The 19,824-nt window shown below is 46.1% G+C and overlaps 1 protein-coding gene across 5 annotated transcripts in view; it reads left to right on the forward strand.

Annotated features, from left to right (window-relative positions):
• Positions 1–19,824, forward strand: part of TNRC6A (trinucleotide repeat containing adaptor 6A) — a 69,089-nt gene that overhangs the window by 8,388 nt on the left and 40,877 nt on the right. For 3 of the 5 annotated variants that reach the window (XM_040441987.1, XM_040441986.1, XM_040441988.1), the window contains 2 exons: positions 8,111–8,201; positions 9,965–9,986. In XM_040441987.1, coding sequence (XP_040297921.1) covers positions 8,111–8,201; positions 9,965–9,986 — 113 coding nt within the window. Of the gene's footprint in view, positions 1–8,110; positions 8,202–9,964; positions 9,987–17,405; positions 17,692–18,592; positions 18,664–19,824 lie in introns of those variants that run through there. The other 2 variants (XM_040441990.1, XM_040441989.1) reach the window with 2 other exon arrangements.

Genomic DNA, 19,824 nt, shown 5'->3' on the forward strand with positions numbered 1-19,824 from the left:
GACATTCCGACCACTGTTCCTTTAGGACGTGGATGGCCAACCTGAGGCTCTCCAGCTGTTTCAAAACTGCAACTCCCAGCATGCCCACACTGCCTATAGCTATCAGTCTACAGCAGGACCTGGTGGGAGTTGTAGTTTTACAACAGCTGAAGAGCCGCAGGTTGGCCATCCCTGCTTTAGGACTACACAGAGACTTTGGTCATACGACCAGAAATGTGTGCAGTTTGTTGTTGCATTGGTTTAAGCTGCGTTTTGGCTGCAAGTTGCGTTTAGCTTAGGATTTGCAACTCCCATTAGGTTCCCCACAAACATGAATTTGGCTCTGGTGGTTTTCTACTACATTCTAATAGCGGTGAAAAAAAAATGCCATCAAAAACTGTTTTTAATGGCCATTTTGCATCAGTGTGTGCATCCATTTCCTGGCAGTTTTGCATCCCTTTTTAACTGCTGTTTAAATTTCCCCTCTTGCCATGCTCTCACTGCATAATACATAATTCCCCCATAGCCCCCAACCCATTTTATGCCCTCAGTAATTATACTGTTGAATCCCGCACCAACCCCAGTAGTGCTAGGAAAAAAAAAAGTAAGAAACGTATGCTTTTGCAGCAAAGGACCACTTGCTCCACACTGGAGGCATCAGGATAAGGCCCCCTGCACACGAACGTGTGCACCCGTGGTCGTCCCACAGTCCGTGGGGCAGCCACAGCGGATCGCGGACCCATTCACTTGAATGGGTCCGCGATCCGGCCGTTTTGCAAAAAGATAGGACATGTTCTATCTTTTTGCGGAACGGAAGTACGGGACAAAACCCCGCGGAAGAACTCCGCAGTGCTTCCATAGGGTTCCGTTCCGTGCTTCCGTTCTGCATCTCCGGATTTGCGGACCCATTCAAGTGATCACGGATGCGGAATGATCACGGATGCGGAATGCCCACGGAACGGCACCCGTGTATTGCGGATCCGCAAATGCGGTCCGCTATACAGCAACGGGGTGCACAGGGGGCCTAACATGTCCTGTTTCTGACGGCCATGTGCATATCCCCATAGACTTCAAATGCTGCTGAAAATGGATGTTTTTCACTTTCATGAGATAAACCCTTACCGGTTCTTCGTCCACCTGTGGTTGTTGCTGACGTATTCATAGTGATTTTATCTGGCATTTCTTGCACGCAGTGGAGGAGATTTAGCATCTCCCTACCCCAGTTTTCTGTGCAAAAAAGTCACAAACCCCATGTTTGTGACTCTTTTTTAGTATGCCACAGCAACAAAATTTTCCTGTGACGTTTCTCCTCTGCTCTCGCCACTTTCCAAGAAGGGTGGAAGAAGAGGAGGGGAGTCCATCCAGCCCAGTACATTTATCTTCTTTTATGCTGGTATTCTGACTGATTTAAAGGCCGAAATCTAAGACCTCTCCGAGTGGCCGTACATTTTAGTTTAAATGCCCGGTCTGCTGGGGAATGCATCTCGCCAGCAGCGCAGGCAATATCAAGACCTGAGTAGCACATGCCAGTCTTGATAAATCTCCCCCAATATGCTTTACCACTAGCAGTTTCTTCCCCTATGGTGATGTGAAAACACCTGAGAAAAATTCCAAGATCTACAATATGCTGCTTTTTTTGAAAAGACAGAGATAAAAACTCCACCTAACGAACAAAAACTCCAGAAGCAAAAAAGCAATTGTGTGTTCTGCTTTTCATATTTCCCATATACATTTGCTTAAAATCCAGAGTCTGTGTTTGTACCGCAAAAAAAAAACGAAGGCCATTAAAAACTCAAAATTGCAAAGACTTGAAAGCAGCCCTAGACACTTAGGCTTAGTCCTGACCCATTCATTTTAATGGATCTGTGCACATAAGCGTTGTTTTTCACACCATTTCTGCCAGGGGCGGGTTGGCCATAGACCGTACAGGGAAATTTCCCGGTTGGCCGATGCCCAGGGGGCCGTCTGAGCCCTCCTCACAGCCGGCCAGTGGAAGTTTTTGGGGATGTATTTTTGTGATGGACTGTGGTATATGGCTCTGTTGGGTGGTATAATGTGCCACAATTTGGTATCTTTTCTAGGGCCACTTTAAGTTCCCAGTCCGCCCCTGATTTCTGCGTTCTGAGAATCGCAGCATGTTCTATATTCATGTGTTTTTCATGCAGCCCTGGCCCCATAGAAGTGAAAGGGGCTTCAGTGAAACACGCATTGCGTTCGGATGTAACCTGGATGCAGTCCTGATGCAATGTGTTTTTCACTGATGGTTGCGAGATATTTGTAAATCTTCAGGGATTTTTTTTCACACAGAAAAAACTAACGCTGAACGCAATGTCAATCAAAACTGACTAAACTTGCTTGCGAAATGGTGCGAGTTTCACTGAACGCATCCTGAGCTTATCCGTATTGCTCGTGTGAAAGAGGCCTTAAAAACAAAAAACGCTGACGTGTTGCAAGTGAGCAGCAGTTGCCTGCAACAGATATTGATTTGTAATGCTGAAAAAGTTGCTTGTGATTTGCGACCGGACCCAGACCCATTTAACTTGAATGGGTCCATGATCCGTCCGCACTGCAAAAAAAATATATAACATGTTCTATTTTTTTTTTGCAGTGCAGAGGCACGGAGAGAAACCCCATGGAAGCATTCTGTGGGGTTCCATGCCTCCATTCTGCACCGACTTTGCGGATTGCGGACCCATTCAAGTGATCGTGTCCACATCCGTGTTACGGGGTGCGCACGGCCAGTGCCCGTGTATTGCAGACCTGCTGTTTGTTGGCCGCAATACGGGCACAGCCGTGAGCATGAGTCCTTAACTTGAATTCCTTTCTCAGGCTTTTCTGCCTGATTACATCTCGCGGTGAAGCCGGGTGCTCTTCTGTGACATTCATTATAGACGAGCGGAACGTGTTCGCTTCCTGGATGCTCATCTTCGCCAAGTGATCTCACAGGGGGCGGAGAAATGACCCGTGGGCATGATTGCTTGGTGTCTTGCCTGAAAATTGAATTCTGTGCCTGGAAGATAGAAGAACCTGTGCCGCTTCATCTACATGCCGCTGACCGTCCTCGGACCTGTAGGACCCTCTGCAGCTCGGGGGACAGTTTCTAAAGCGCATTTGTTCCCCAACTTTTATCCCCATTTAGTGCAGACAAAAGTCGTGCAGCCAAGCGTCCGTCTTTCATCCCTGTCCGTCTTCAGCGCTCTTCTTATACTGCTGCATGTTTTGTATTGGTGTGTGCAGCAGCCCTTTTTTTCCATTCTGCTCTTCTGTGCTCAACCCCTTGTATGGGTTGTGGCATATACAAGTGTCTCCAGAATCTATGATATTACATTACAAAGAGGACCTGTCTGCTCTCCAGACGTATCTGTTACCCTACGAAATAACAATTCTGGTGCACCTTTTATAGGAGCTCTGAGCTGTGCTGTTACTCTTTTATTCATCCTGTTGATGTATGAATGAATTGATGTCTGCGAATGCAGTCTACTAGTCTAATTCGTTTTACTCATTTATTTGACGCTGACATATTCTGCAGTTCTTTTCTTGTCTCATATGGAGCTCACAATCTAAGGTCCTTATCAGTATGTCTTTGGAGCGTGGGAGGAAACCGGAGAACCCGGAGGAAACCCACGCAGACACGGGGAGAACATTAAAACTCTATGCAGACTGGCTAGACCTGCAAAGAGAAGCATACTTGCTCCCCGCTGCTGGGTGCCAACAACTTTGCTGGCCGGCCGCCGCTGCGAAAATCTGCAGCCAGTCACTTATTGCAGTGGTGACTTGGTCCCCTTGCACGTGACATTAGCTCCAGCAGTGTCAAATGAGATGTTGACAGCGGGAGACCTGAGCGAGGCTGCGGCGGCCGGGCAGTGAAGGAGCAGAGACCCAACAGCAAATGTATCAAGACTCTGGGGGGGAAAAAACAGACTCGATGCTTGCTGAAGGGATGCCTATTAGATGCACTGTAATAACCTTCTGCAATTACTCAAGCAATATTATGTCTTTGATGGTCTTTGGGCCTGGCCAGAAGTGTGAGACATTTGAGTACTGTATGGGGATTGAAATGGGAGAAGCGCGTCCACTCTCCTGATGTGTCTAGTTTAGTAAATTATGGTATTTGCCAGACTAGGTCATTCTGGAGCATCTTTTCTTTTAAGACTGCATCGTGACCTATCAATGTTATTCCTCCTGGAAATATCTGACTGATTTGACAGCTAGGCAAATCCCCTCAACAAGAATTCTTTGTTGTTTCGTCTCTGACCGATTCGTTAAACTTTTTTTATCAGAGCAATTCCTCTTTCTGCGGTATCATTGACCACCTTAAGAGCGTTCCCATGGCTTCTTACAGAATCAATCACTGCCGTATTCTCTCACGTCGTGGATCCCAAACAATTCAAAGAACTTCTTTGATTCATTAGTAACGAAATGGCTCAGGTCTTTTCCTTCATAAACTAGGTTTTTACCCTCTAATCGTTTCATTCCCTTTTTCTTTGCAGGTTTGGTTTCAAAAATGTTAGTCCTATTTTCCTTAACAGCCTGAGTAATACGTTCGTCCAAAAAAGCCAATCCTACGTTTGTTTCTGACAGATACCAAAGGTGTCTCTTAGCAACTGTGAGAGCACTTTTTTTTTGCATCTGGGTAAGTGCTCAGAAGCTGTAGCATATCCAAATCATTCTTTGGAGCCCATCGACTTACAATTGCTTCGTGCAAAAAGCGAACATATAATGGGCTGACAAAATGTGCAACCCATTTCATTCCTTTCAATTCTCATTGAGGAATTGTCAACGGTTTAGTGAAGAGGACAATTTACTTGATGCCGAGCCCCTGGGATCCTGAAACTGAAGTCGTTTTTAGACCAACCTCCTAAGTACAGGAGTGAGAGTAGTAATAAAAGATCAATGTGTGCAACCCCTAAATATTATCCAATCTTCTTGAAATTTGGCACATGTATCCTTTACATCACTGAGACTCTGGGTGTAAGCAAAGTCATATATAAAACACATCTTTGGAAAAATGAAACCCCTTAAGCTAGGCTTTGTACACGAGGCGTGCCCCTACAATCTGGGACTGTGAACGCAGATTGGACATTGTCAGACGGTGCAGGCCACGTTGTCAGTTTATTTGTACATTTCTAGGAGGTATACCACAGGAACAACACTCAGTTTTACAAAAAGATGTTTCAGAACTTCCTAGTTTGGTAACTATCACACTTTTCGTAGAACTTTGTTGTGTTATTCCTCCTAGAAATATATAAATGGCAACGGGGTGTGTCCATACACCGTCCAATCGGTGCTCAAGGTCCCAGATTGGAGGGACATGCGTCTTTCACTAGCAGGAATGGTAACGCCCAATTGTCAATTTAGGCATACATTTCCAGGGGGAATTACAGTGAGTGTTCACAACACAGCGTGTCGGGAGGGCAAACAGATCCTTGTAAATAATTCTCTCCTCCCCAGAAAGAAAAAAAATACCAGTTTGAGAATTTTTGATAGGATGGGACCCACTCGAGGCTGTTTATTGGTTGACTTTTGGAATGGTGGACATGCTTGTTACATTCCTCGCTGTTATCGGCTTCTAGATTCTCGTGTTGTTGCTGACAAACTCATTTCATACTAGGGCTTATTAAGCACTCAGCGGGTGACCCTTGGACTTTCATCTGTGCCCGTCTGACAGCGAGCAAAACAAACTGTATAATGGAAGAGGGAAAATGATCCTATTTACTGCTCTCCGATCACCTGCCCGCCACCTTCGGAGAGCGGGCGAGTGGGGGCTTTCATTGGATGCCTATTTCAGATGTTCAGCTGCAGGTAGGCCCCACCGAGAAGGTAAAAATGGGAGTTAGTGGACCTATAGCCGTACGGCAGATTTCACTTAAAGGGTATGAACTTACACCATTAGTTGCATTATCGCCAGTACATAAAGGCGCGAGTGGTTTGTTCCCAGTATTTCTGTGTAAAAGGGCCTTAAAGGGGTTGTCTCGCTTCAGCAAATGACATTTATCATGTAGCAAAAGTGAGTACCTGGCTCTTACTAATGTATTGTGATTGTCCATATTGCTTCCTTTTCTGGGTTGATACACAGCTCATATCCAGGGGTTACGACCACCCTGCAAATCTATCAGCACTGGCCATGCTTGCACACTATAGGAAAAAGCACTGGCCTCTCTGGTGGCTGATGCTTTTTCCTATAATCTGCAAGCACGACCACTGATTCCGGATTGCAGGGTGGTCGTAACCCTGGAAATTTATAAACAGACTGGGTGTTACAGCTTGCCTTGTCGGTGAATGAAAGTTTTAGCACTAATTGGACAGTGTCAGACTGTAGGGACACATCCGGTCAGCAGTGTGAACAGTAACTTCCAGTTGTGGGTTTACTTATTTTCTGGAGCAATAATAGAGGAGTAGCACAACAAAGAAAATGCAAGCATTTAGGGCTCATTCAAACGAGTGACTTTAAAAGGGTTTTCTGAGATTTTGATACTGATGACCTGTCCTCAGGAATGATCGGTGGGGGGTCTGACACCCAGAAGAACCTCTGCAGATCAGCTGTTTTGAGAAGGAACCGGTGCTCCTGTATTAAAACATCATTTTTCCCAGCGATGCGGGCACATATGAACATGGGACCAACACAGATGCCTTCATCTGCCAAGTGCACATGTAACAGGTCAGCCAGTGTCATAAGGACAAAACTGCTGACAGATGCCCTATATTATAACCATGTTGATACTCGTTTATCTCAAGTCTATGGAATGAAGAGCCAATTGCAGCCCATTGAATGTAATATTAGGGGCTTATTCCCTTGTCCCCATGGTGCCTGCATCTGACTGTGTCCGTATTCATAGGTGCCTGTAGTGGATGGATGAAGTAACAGTTGTCCCTCAACTCCAGTCTGTGAACCGCGCAGTCGTTCCCCTCTAATCTGTTATGACCAGTGTCTGCATCAAGGGGTTAAATGTGACTACTTACCAAGATCTGCCTGGAACTGTGAAACAATTGCCTTATTGTAGTGGTCCAGAGACCTGCCAGTAGTGGCGGGGAATTATTAGAGGGCACCCTTAATCTTATTGCAATTTGGGTTTTCTGGCCTGGCAATTTAGAGGCGCCCGTAATTAAAGAGGAGCGGTCTCCTAGGAGCGCTCGGCTGTGTAATGAAGACGTTTTCCCTTTTTCATTAATTGCAAAATAAGCAGACGAGAATCTGATGAGAACTCGCCGTGTGCGGTCCGCACCTCGGAAGCTCCGTCACAGGAGTAAAGCGCTAATTTGGGTGAATCCCATCCTGACATTTGTCTAGTTTGTGATCTATGTATAGCAGACGCTGCCAGATTCAGAAACAAGTAGAGAAGTTCTTCCGAGACCATTCACTGCTGTTTTCTTATTATGATCAGTCTGGCTGATAACAGGCGCCACCTTTTTATACTGATTTAATAAATTTTTTGATTTTTTTTTTTTTTTGTGTGTGACTAGGCAGTAAGAAATGTAATCTCCTGAGGCGTGCAATATCTACCTCCTTAAAGGGGTTCTCTCATCAGCGATCCGCTTGTTACTGCAGGTTTTTATCCAGTCCAGCCCAGCAAGCGAGTGAAGCTGCAGCCAGCTTGTTCTTTTGCTGGGGATGTCCCAAAAAACCTGACAGAATGGTAGTTAGTCATATGTCCTCTAAGACAGGGATTCCCAACCTGCGGCCCTCCAGCTGTTTCAAAACGACAACTCCCAGCATGCCTGGGCAGCCAACAGCTATCAGCCTACAGCAGGACATGGTGGGAGTTGTAGTTTTACAACCGCTGGAGGTCCGCAGGATGGGCATCCCTGCTGTAAGAGATCCATAGGTCTTAGGTCATGCCAACCTCTGTCCGTATAACCTCCTATCTATGTGCCAGTATGGAAAGCTCTAAAGATGGATTCCACTTTGGTGGTCTTGGCCCATCCATGTCTTAAGTGCCCAGTAACTAATGCTACAGGGGGCAACTTTCACACCTCCATGTCAGCCTCCTATACTAAGTAGGGTTGTCTTCATGAAACAACCCCTCTAAAGTCTGCAGTATGTTTTCCATCTGTTTTGTATTTAGTGCTATGTCTGGATACCATTTGTCCCCTTGTGTACGTTTTATGTGATGATTGTGGTGTTTGTTTTTAGGGGTACAGCGCAGCAGGAGGAAATACAGTTAATGGAAGAAAGGAAAAACCGAAAGAACGATAAGAAAAAGAAGGAAACTGCCTCTAAAAAGGTAACATTGTAATGCTGCCCCCCCCGCCCCCCTGCTGTTCCTATTAGTCATGTGTAATTATACTTATGAAGGCCCGTTTACAGGGGGAATTACAATTCACTGTTTCCAGGTGACTGTAGCCATAATTGACCAGTGTGAATGCAGAAAATCTTGAGCGATCGTTTATAATCCCAGTTATCGTCAGCACGATCTTCAAATGGAAATACCGCCCGTAGGAGTGTTTACATTAGCTATACACATTGCTGCCTGGCACAGGCACAAGAGCGGTTTCTAAGCAGCGATGACGCTCCTTACCCTTCCGGTAAACTCCTTGCCGACTGCCGGGATGGTAACGAGCTGTTCGTCAGTGCTTTAAAAACTGCTTCCGTGTAAATGGGTCTTTACTGTGTTTAAAGAGTTTGTCACCAGATTTAACCTTATTAAACCAGCTGACATTAGCGATGTGCTAATGTCAGCTAAACCTAACTAGCCTATTCCTACTTTTATCTATGCCCCCGTTATGCCAGAAATCTAACTTTTATAATACGCTAATTAGCCTCTAGGAGCAGGAGAGGCATTCTTCCTGCTCCTAGAGGATCCGCTCTCCCACCTTTGTCGCCTCCCTCCAAGTCCTGATTGACAGCCAGGCAGCGCTCACATCCGTCTATCAGCCCTGTGCTCTGGTGAAATCTCGCGCCGTTCAGTATTTGGCACAGACGCGGTGAGGGAAAGACTCTCGCATACTGAACGGCGCGAGATTTCACCACAGCACAGGCCTGGCAGACAGATGCAAGCGCTGCCTGGCTCCTAGAGGCTAATTGGCATACTATAACAGTTAGATTTCTGGTGTAACCGGGGGTATAGATAAAAGTAGGAATAGACTAGTTAGGTTTAGGCCTACTTTCACACTTGCTGCAGAGAGATCCGGCAAGCAGTTCCGTCACCGGAACTGCCTGCCGGATCTGGCAAAACATATGCCAACCGATGGCATTAGTAAGACTGATCATGAAATGCCGGATCCGTCTTTCCGGTGTCATCCAGATTACTTTTTCACTTTTTTTTTTTACTTCGGCCTGCTCATGCGCAGTCCTGAAGGACGGATCCGGCATTCTGGTATTTTGAATGCTGGATCCGGCACTAATACATTCCTATGGAAAAAAAATGCCGGATCCGGCATTAAGGCAAGTCTTCCGTTTTTTTCGCCTGAGATAAAACCGTAGCATGCTACGGGTTTCTCTTTTGCCTAATCAGTTAAAATGACTGAACTGAAGACATCCTGATGCATCCTGAACGGATTACTCTCCATTCAGAATGCATGGGGATAAAACTGATCAGTTCTTTTCTGGTATAGAGCCCCTAGGACGGAACTCTATGCCGGAAAAGAAAAACGCTAGTGTGAAAGTGCCCTTAGGGTACTTTCACACTTGCGGCAGGACGGATCCGTCCTACCGCTATTTCGCCGGACCGCCGCTCCGTCCCCATTGACTATAATGGGGACGGGGGCGTGCACGCCGTTCTGCGCCGGAGCTCCGCCCCCGTCTCCATTATAGTCAATGGGGACGGAGCGGCGGCACGGCGAAATAGCGGAAGGACGGATCCGACATGGTGAACAGCCTGTCGGATCCGTCCTGCCGCAAGTGTAAAAGTAGCCTAAGCTGACATTAGCACAATGACCCCCACCAATTAGTATTTGTCTCTTAAAACCCCTTTAACACTATAATGTAATACAGACCTAAATATTCCTGAAGCGTGTTTAATTGACAGTATTTTATTTTCTGTTTCAGGCGTCAGATCAAAAAAACAAAGGTAAGCCTAGTTTCATTATTCACTTTTTTTATTTTTTGGTGGTGTACCTGTTAATATTGAGCAGTGACGTGTATAGCTCCTTCTCATTCACAGCTGTGTTCACAATTCTGCTGTCTGCTAAGATCACCCAGTGTCCTCTGCTTGTTTAAAGGGGGGTTGTACAGGATTAGAAAAAACATGGCTGCTTTCTCTGTGCTTTCCAAGCACAGCGCCGTACATTGTATGGTGGCTATATTTGGTATCGCGCTCATCCTGATTCACTTGAATGGGGCTTAGCTGCTTCTAGGCCACGTGACCGATGAACGTGGCTTCACTGGACTAGGAAAAGCTGAGAGAAGGCCACAGCGCTCACAAGAGCTGATCGGGGGGAGTCCAGAAGATGGGTTATCAGTATTTAAGTCTCAGAAAAACCCCTTTAATTCCTGAAAAATCCCTTTAATATTTGGCACATGTAGTCTTTACATCAGACACTCAAAGAATTGACCAATATACGATTATAGTTTGAACTATTTGCTCATTGTATTCCATAAACTAGCTGCAAACAGTATATATTTAGGATTCTAACTCTTTTATTGCTATAAGTGCAGTACCAGGCACAGCCCCTGGGCAGATGTGGCGCTGTTTCTGGTAAACCAGCAGACCCTTTATCCTAGCTTTAGACAACTCTTTTGAGGAAAGGATAGCAGAGGTAAACATATCCTTTTAATGGGTTTTTACTGGCATTCGGCAGAAACATGAATCATGTTTTTTTTTATCTACTGTTCAAAGTATGTCTAATATAATCCTGTGGTAATTGCTTTCAAAAACACAATTGTTGAGTGGTTGAAACGGCTGAATTATCTCAGTCTCTCTGGTCGGCTAATTTGTAAAGCAATGAACGGGCTCTGGAAAAGTCTGAGGAAATGGCATATTGTGCAATAACATGTAATATCTGTATCCGTCACCGCTGTGTGTTTACTGGTCTATGACTGTGTTATTATATAGCGTTATATCATAGGACGAGGCTTACCCTGTTTGACTTTCCATGAAAAGCTTTAGCCCGTGGGTAAAACTTTGCTGCTGATGACAGATTGGGGATAATAAGAGCCTGCAATACGGTTGTGTAATACCTTGTGCTATCCAGTTACAGTGTGGTAAGAGGTAACCAGTAATATATAACGGAAGGCCCTGTCTCCTTTACAGCGGATATAATTAATGTGCTATGTCCAGGTGTATCTTGTGCTATGTCCAGGTGTATCTTGTACATGGACGTATAGAGGGGGATATGTATGTGTGTGTGTATATATGTATATATATGTGTATGTATATATATGTGTGTGTATATATATATATATATATATATATATATATATATATATATATTAATTTTTTCTATGCAACTTTACTTCCTTTTACAATAGGATTACCTGTCTCCATGTTTTTCCAGTATTCACAGCAGCCATCCTCTTTCCCTTTGCGGAGGTGGGCCCCCGCTTTCCCCGCCTCGCGTAGGCAGACCACCTTTTCTCTCCCCTACACATATAATAGGACTTATGGGCATGCTCATGCTGTCTGACACTAACAGCCTCCCCCCAATAGTCAAGTATTTGCCTGTCTGCACCCACCCCACCGTCATTGTAAAATGTCCAAAGGATGGGCCATCAAATATAAACTCCCTGACAACCCCTTTAAATAAAAAAGTTAAAGGGGTATTCCAGCTGTTTAAAGTTATCGCCTATCTGGAACCCCCACCGATCACGAGAACGGGAGGCAGTTACCTCCTGCAGCCCCCTCTGAATTGAACAGAGCGGTCGGTTGTACAGTACTCAGCTGTCTCCCATAGAAATGAATGCAGCGGCCACATGCGTGTCCGACCAGCCGCTCAGTTCATTTCAGGGGGCTGCAGGAGGGGGCACCCGTTCTCGTGGTCTATAGGGGTCCCCTCCAATCTAATAGTTATCCCGAGATAACGAGATAGGCCTCATGCACACGACAGTATTTTTTCACGGTCTGCAAAACGGGGTTCCGTTGGTCCGTGATCCGTGACCGTTTTTTCGTCCGTGGGTCTTCCTTGATTTTTGAAGGATCCACGTTTTGGTGTCCGCCTGGCCGTGCGGAGCCAAATGGATCCGTCCTGACTTACAATGCTAGTCAATGTGGACGGATCCGTTTGACGTTGACACAATATGATGCAATTGCAAACGGATCCGTCCCCCATTGACTTTCAATGTAAACTTGAAGCGTCCCCATCACCATGGGAACGCCTCTATGTTAGAATATACTATCGGATTTGAGTTAGATCGTGAAACTCATATCCGACAGTATATTCTAACACAGAGGCATTCCCATATTGATGGGGACGCTTCAAGTTAGAATATCCTACGAACTGTGTACATGACTGCCCCCTGGCAGCACCCGATCTTTTACAAGGGGCTGTGATCCGCACAATTAACCCCTCAGGTGCCTCACCTGAAGGGTTAATTGTGCGTATCATAGCCCCCTGTAAGAGATCAGGTGCTGCCAGGCAGGAGGGGGCAGACCCCCTCCCTCCCCAATATTATATTCATTGGTGGCCAGCACTGGCCGCCTCCCCCCCATCATTGGTGGCAGTGGAGAGTTCCGATCGGAATCCCAGTTTAATCGCTGGTGCTCCGATCGGTAACCATGGCAACCAGGATGCTACTGCAGTCCTGGTTGCCATGGTTACTTAGCAATTTTTTAGAAGCATTATACTTACCTGCGAGCTGCGATGTCTGTGACCGGCCGTGCGCTCCTCCTACTGGTAAGTGAAAGGTCTGTGCGGCGCATTGCCTATAGCACAGACCTGTCACTTACCAGTAGGAGGAGCGCCCGGCCGGTCACAGACATCGCAGGTAAGTATAATGCTTCTAAAAATTGCTAAGTAACCATGGCAACCAGGACTGTAGTAGCGTCCTGGTTGCCATGGTTACCGATCAAAGCACCAGCGATTAAACTGGGATTCCGATCGGAACTCTCCACTGCCACCAATGATGCGGGAACGTGATTTTAACTGGGGGAGATGTGAGACCGCACTGGCCACCAATGATGGGGGATTCGGAACGTGATTTTAACAAGGAGGGGGGGGGGGGGGGGGGGGGAGTCCGCACTGGCCACCAATGAATATAATATTGGGGAGGGAGGGGGTCTGCCCCCTCCTGCCTGGCAGCACCTGATCTCTTACAGGGGGCTATGATACGCACAATTAATCCTTTAGGTGCGGCACCTGAGGGGTTAATTGTGCGGTTCACAGCCCCCTGTAAAAGATCGGGTGCTGCCAGGCAGCAAGGGGCAGTCATGTACACAGTTCTCAGTATATTCTAACTTGAAGCGTCCCCATCACTATGGGAACGCCTCTGTGTTAGAATATACTGTCTGATATGAGTTTTCACAAAGTGAAAACTCATATCTGAAAAAGCTTTTATGCAGACAGATCTGCCATCCGTCTGTGTGAAAGTTGCCAACGGCCACGGATCACGGACGCGGATGCCAATCTTGTGTGCATCCGTGTTTTTTCACGGACCCATTGACTTGAATGGAAAGAAAAAATTGACTTGAATGGGTCCATGAACCGTTGTCCGTCAAAAAAATAGGACAGGTCATATTTTTTTGACGGACAGGAAACACGGATCACGGCCGTGGATGAACAACTGTGCACTTCCCGAGTTTTCAACGGACCCATTGAAAATCACGGAAAACGGAAGAACGGCCACGGATGCACACAACGGTCGTGTGCATGAGGCCATAAACAGCCGGAATACCCCTTTAAACTGAGTTCTTATTAAACTGTAGATCCACCTGCTAACCCTCCTCTACAACCTGCTACCTGCAGACCCGTCCCTTCGTCAGTAGTGTTTGATTGTCCATTCAAAAGGATCCATTGTCCTGAACTGAAATGTTCAGTAATATTTGATGCAAAAAATATCATTAATGGCAGTAAAAATAAGCTGGCTCTAAGGATTGGGTCCTCTTAGATCGGCAGGTATTTTTTTCATTAACGAGCGGCAAGCGATTATTTAGGGAGTCACTTGCGTTCAAAAGACTTTGATTTCACACAACAATTATTGCTGAATGTTTTTGGCTGTTTGCTCGTTACTACAATTGTTGCTCATTCGCCCCTCGAGCATTTATACTGCTGACGACTGGCAGATGTCTGATAAGCCGAGGGGATGTGGCGGCGACTTTGTCAGACAGATTCGTCCGGTTTACAGAGAGAATGATTTATTGCTCATCGTTCAATCGCTGCACGCTATTACATGCGAGGATAACTTCTCAAATTTGATTGTACGGAAATTAAAACGATAATCGCTCCATCTAATTGCACAATCCTGTCGTCCTTTTCCCGCATGTTTTGTGTGTAGGACTAAACAGACTTCATTGTGGACTCCTGGCAGGGGGAAGTTTTTTATTTTATTGTGTCAGCCCTTTTTTAATGGAGTGGTGAATGCCGATGTTGGCCATTGTCCTGCCATCCTCCAGTTTCTGAGAGAGGTTGATTTGCTGCTGAGCAAGTAAATTCAGATTGATGTCTGTACAGGATCTAAGTGCAGTAATGTGTTTCCACTCTTGCATCTTTGTTTCCCTTGGCTATCTGAGGTCTGAACACTGTATTCTACGGAGGAAGCTAAGGGCGGCCATACATAACCTCTATCTGCCGACTTCTATCTCTCCAGGCTCCCCCACACACATACGTGTTCAGCTCAGGTAAACGTGTGTGTATTCAGTGGGGAGATGGGAGAAAACCACTGCAAGCTTATCTCCCGGGATGAAAATATTCATTTCGCCTGATCCTTCTGTCCCCTGACAAACCTGTTGGGTGGGATTCAGGAACTTCACACGCCAGACTTTCGGCGGCAGCCGCCGCTCTTGGTGGGTTAGTCCGACAATACATTAATTTGTAGGGGGGCTGTAAAGCTGAGAAGTATAAGCACATGCCCAGGTTAAGACCCCCATATACATTAGTGTATTGTTTGCCAAACCCACCAAGAACGACTGGTGTAATGTGTGTGGGAAGCTCCCAACAACAGAGAAGGATTAGGTGAAATTAATAATTTTGCCCAATCCTTTTGTTCTTCCAGCAAATAAGCCCTCTTGACAGCTCACAAAGCACAGCGCCATCCATTGGATGGCAGCTGTGCTTGGTAATGCAGCTCCGCGCCATTCACTTTAATGGGACTGAGCTTCGCCTAAGCCATGTGACTGATGAACGTGATGTCACTGGCCTAGGAAGAGACCGCAGCACACCAGAGCGCCGCTGTCTCTTCAAACAGCTGAATGTTGGGGGTACTGAGTGTCAGAACCCTGCCAATCCGATATTGATGAAAGTGGTTGTGCAGCCAGTACATTTCGAAGACCTATCCTCAAGATAGGTCATCAATACGTGATCGTAGGGGGTCTGACCCGCACGATCAGCTGTTTGAAGAGGAGGCGGCACTTATGCTTGTTTCTCTGGGGAAAATGTGTTTTTGATTCCACGGCTTCCTTACTGAAACAATGTAGTCTGGAGCAACCAAGCTCGCTTCTGAAATTTTCCATTTTTCACTGCCTGATTTGGTCTCCAAAGTAACGTGGAGTAGATGTTGACAACAAATTGGGGTCAGTTAGGAAATCAAGTTGTGAGGCAAGAAAATGAAAGCGTGGTTTCCTTCCTAATTTGTTTCTTACACTTAATACAAAAACATCCTGCAAAACCAGTTAGGAGAAAACTTCAGGGGGGAGAATGTCAAATCCCCCACTGGATTAGCCCGGGCTTCTTCCGTAATGACAACATGTGACTGTTGCACCAGTGCTAGAACGCACCTGCCATCTTGCTTCGTCTCCTTTATATGTATGGACGCATGATACCAGAGCAAGGAATGAATATAGGTGACACATCTCCACTAGAACCATGGGGGTCATCTGCCACCGTGTTCTGGTGTTAGTAGCTAAACATGCAGGGCTGCACAGTTGCATTATAAGATGTCTTTGAGGCCACCCAACTTCCCATTGAAGAATGGTCTTCTAGAGAAGTGGTAATCTACATAGGACTTAATTAAAGGCTTTGTAGCCATTGCAACCACTTTTTTTTTGTTATTCTGATGCCTCTAAAATGAGAAATAGTGCAACTTTGCAATAGGTCTTCATTAGAAATAAAAAGTTTTGTTCGTCTCCACAGTAACAGACTACAAACAAACTTTGTGTAGTCTGATCCTGGAGTCACCTTTCACCTTTAACCCCCTACTTTATGCTAATCTGCATTTTTGGTAGTTAAAGGGATAATCTTGTTATAACACGTTATCCCCCTACCGTATCAGATTGGTGGGGTTCCTACCACTGGTCACGGGGGACCGTACCATTTGTAGCCAGAGTGGCTTGCTAATTTACATGAGTATTGAAGATAGCCAGGCGCGGTACTCCGCTATCTTCAGTGCAACCATAGAAATAGCAGTGGTGCCCTTTTCCGGCCAGTCGCTCCGTCCATTTCATGGAGGCTCCACAGGGTACGGGATCAGTGGGGCTCCCAGGGGTAGGAACCCCACTGATCTGATACTGTAGGGGATAACAGAATACCCCTTTAAGCAAAAAGTTAAGTACAAATCAGACAGGAGTATGTGACTGTTGATTCAGACTACACAGGGTTTGTATGTAGTCTGTTACCATGGAGATGCAGGTTTGTGTGGAAGTTGTTGAAACAAAATGGTGGGAAACTTATAATTTGCTTCATTTCTCACTTTAATCGCATTAATATAGTAAACAAATTGTTGCATAGGCGGATATAAGGTAAATGATGTCTGTGCTTGGCTAGCTCCCTAAGCTTACAGTTTTGATGGCAATGCATCTGACGTTGCTTTGTTGAGTCAAAGTCAAACTATTCCTGCATCTAGTATTTCTGGCGTCTGCCTTCCCGTGAAATACAGAGCGGTATTGAAATGGTTAAACACCCGTCAAGTAAAGAGCCGCTAGTTAGTTGCCTCCTGGACCATTGTGGCATGTTCTGAGCAGTCAGAGGATTATCGGTGTCGCTTGCAGCATCACGAGCCGCGCTCTCTAATGAAACTCTGAACTAGCTACTTTGGCATCCACGGGGTTAAATCCTCGCTGCGGGAAATGGGTATAAGCCGCTTGACATCCCTGACAATGGCTGCCTGTCGCCAGGCTCTGCACTTCTGGCTTCAGTGAGTTAATCGCTTGGCGTTCACTGAAGATATTTTCCAGAGTGGCTTTTGCCGGGACCTGGGTTGCAGTTATTTAATTTTTTTTTATTTTTTTTTTTTATAATATTTTGTTTTGCAGTGAAATTTTTAGTGCAGCAGCTTACGTGTGTCGGCTCCGAAGGCAAACTTCGTCAGTGTGTGCCCTTCAGCATTCCTAAACTGTCAGCCCCCTTTCTTCGGAGGCAGCATTGAGGAGCGTCACGGCACAGCCCAGTCTGCTGCAGCTTGTGCTCGCTGCCTGCGTCTTCCAGATAGAGCTGTTTTTACCAGCAGTATTAATGCTCGGACAGCTGCCGTTATTTATTAGAAGGGAGGGAGAATTTGTCCGATCGGGCCCCTCCGTCAGGAGGAGTTGGCAAACGGGGCTTTCGCAGGAGTAAAATGACACCATGCTTCTCCTCCATTTTCTCATGAAATCTGCAGGGTGGGAAAGCAACAGGAGTTGGAAACGTCTTTCCTTGGATCACCGCTGCTTTATCCCTGTCTTGGAGGCTTCCTTTTCGGATTTCCTTCAGGTTTGTGCCTGCGTCGCTCTTCCCTTGTCTGTCACTGTTTTATTTTATTTTATTATTCCCCCCCCCCCCCCCCCCCCAAACGTGATTGTGCTGATCACAAGACGCAAACACAAGGACGCTGCAGGCAATGTGCATAAGAGGCGGGTGCTGCCAGGCGTTCTATTATAAGGGTGCCATTGGCTGTAATTACAGACCAGGGCATGTACTTTGCTCATTTCCGTACACCCGTCTCGGCCAGTATCTTACTTTCCCCTCTTAAAGCTTTGCTGGCACAGCGTGCCCGATGACTGACTTAGGAGACACTGCAGGGAGCCGCTCGCTTGTTGTGAAGGGATTTGCCTGCGGGCCGAGCTGCTGGATTTTGCTTGTGTTGTCTGTTTTACGTCCCCACGTTGAATGGTGGAGCTTTAGGTTGTTTGTTTTTCTGCAGGGTAATGAGGTTTACACGCAGATAAATGGCTCCCGGAGACCTACCGCAGTCCTACCAGTAGGGAGTGATGCCGCCCGGTTCCTTCACATGAGCTTTATGCTGTGGACGTGCCAGTGTGGTGACTCATAACTGGCTGGAGACGGAAAGTTGGCGTTACGGCTCCCATCAGCTGCAAGTCATTCAGCCCCTTCACAAAGTTTGCTGCAAGACCACAACTCCCAGCAGGCTCTGACGGCCCAGAGAGCATGCAGATCGGTCGTTTAGAAATGCATCCTGCGACTGTTAGGGCATGTTGGGAGTTGTAGTTTGAGAATGGCTTGCTGATTACTGCATCGTTGGCCCTCCCACCAAAACAATGACAGGTTCACAGTGGTTTTTATGTACATACAGCGGTGCGCTGGTCACTCTGAGCATGGCAGGGGCCTGTTACATGGCCAGATTTATCAGGAGTGGACTTGAATTTAGAGAAAATAATCATGGATAAAGAGTTGGCACATAGCCGCCACTAATCTAGATGAAAGCTGCAAATGATCCCCCGAAAGGTAGGTGCCCGCAGTGCTGGTTTAGATGTGTGGGCCACCTGATGTACCTGGTTTATCTTAATGCATTTTAGAAAATGTAATATATATATATTTTTATTTTATTATTTTGCTTATCCAGATATCCATGCCCCATGTTAGGTTTGGCTGATGGGGGCGTAGTACATTATTGGTGAATGTCGCACGCACCCTGATTGACACTGGTTTAAAGTCTGGCACCATGCTTTTTTATTTTAATTGTGGGCTATAAGACCCCCTCCCTAATTCCATTACATAGAGAAATCTTCTCCACCGCATAGTACCGTAATATGTGACGCTAGGCTGAGGATTTGACACGCCAGACTGAATATTTTTGTGTAAATTGCACGGATGCTCTGCGTTTTGCTTGAACTGTCGGGGTAATCTCCCTCCAGACGCTTCATATTTTTTTTTTTAGAGCTGTGTAATTGTGACAGGGGCTCAGAGGTGACGGGGGTGAGTCTGCTTAGCCGTAGACGCAGGCTGTAGGTTCTCGCCGCACGGCATTTTGGGTAGCTGTGCCCTCCTCCAGCCTATCATTGTTTGGCGCTGTCTTTGTTTTGTGTCTGTGGGGCGTTCTCTCGGGGGTTGTCTTGTTTACACCCATGCTGCATTCAGCCCCCTTTTTTTTGCCGCAGTTGAACACGGCCGTTTATACTCAGGCCGGCCAGAATGGATAAGCAAATGTGAATGGAAGATTTTTTTTTTTTATGGGTATAGGTTTGTGTAGGCCAATACATTTCTGGAATACCTCCTAGGCACTGTTGACATGTCGTTATTGGTGCACGTCATGAGAATTCTTCAACGTATGCCGCTTTATAACCAGTAGTATATAAGCAGCAGTAGCATACCTAGGTATAAAAAAAGTACACTTGCGGTATACGTTTCTTTCGCTGTGCCCTGTGTATAGGAAAATGCAGTCTGCTGTGCTTTCTTATACAGCGGAAAAACCTATGCCAATGTATACCACTTGATGGAAGCCAGAAGTTCACATATAGCCTTCATCAGGTGAGGGGTGACCTATGTGGTGTGTGCAAAAAAAAAACTGATGGCTCCATTATTAGGGCTCATGCACATGACTGCATGTATTTTGCGGTCTGCAGAACACGGATCCCCAAAAAATTCGAATGATGTCCGTGTGCATTC

This window comes from Bufo bufo, chromosome 7 (assembly GCF_905171765.1).
Source record: "Bufo bufo chromosome 7, aBufBuf1.1, whole genome shotgun sequence".
Taxonomy (NCBI): Eukaryota; Metazoa; Chordata; class Amphibia; order Anura; family Bufonidae; genus Bufo; species Bufo bufo.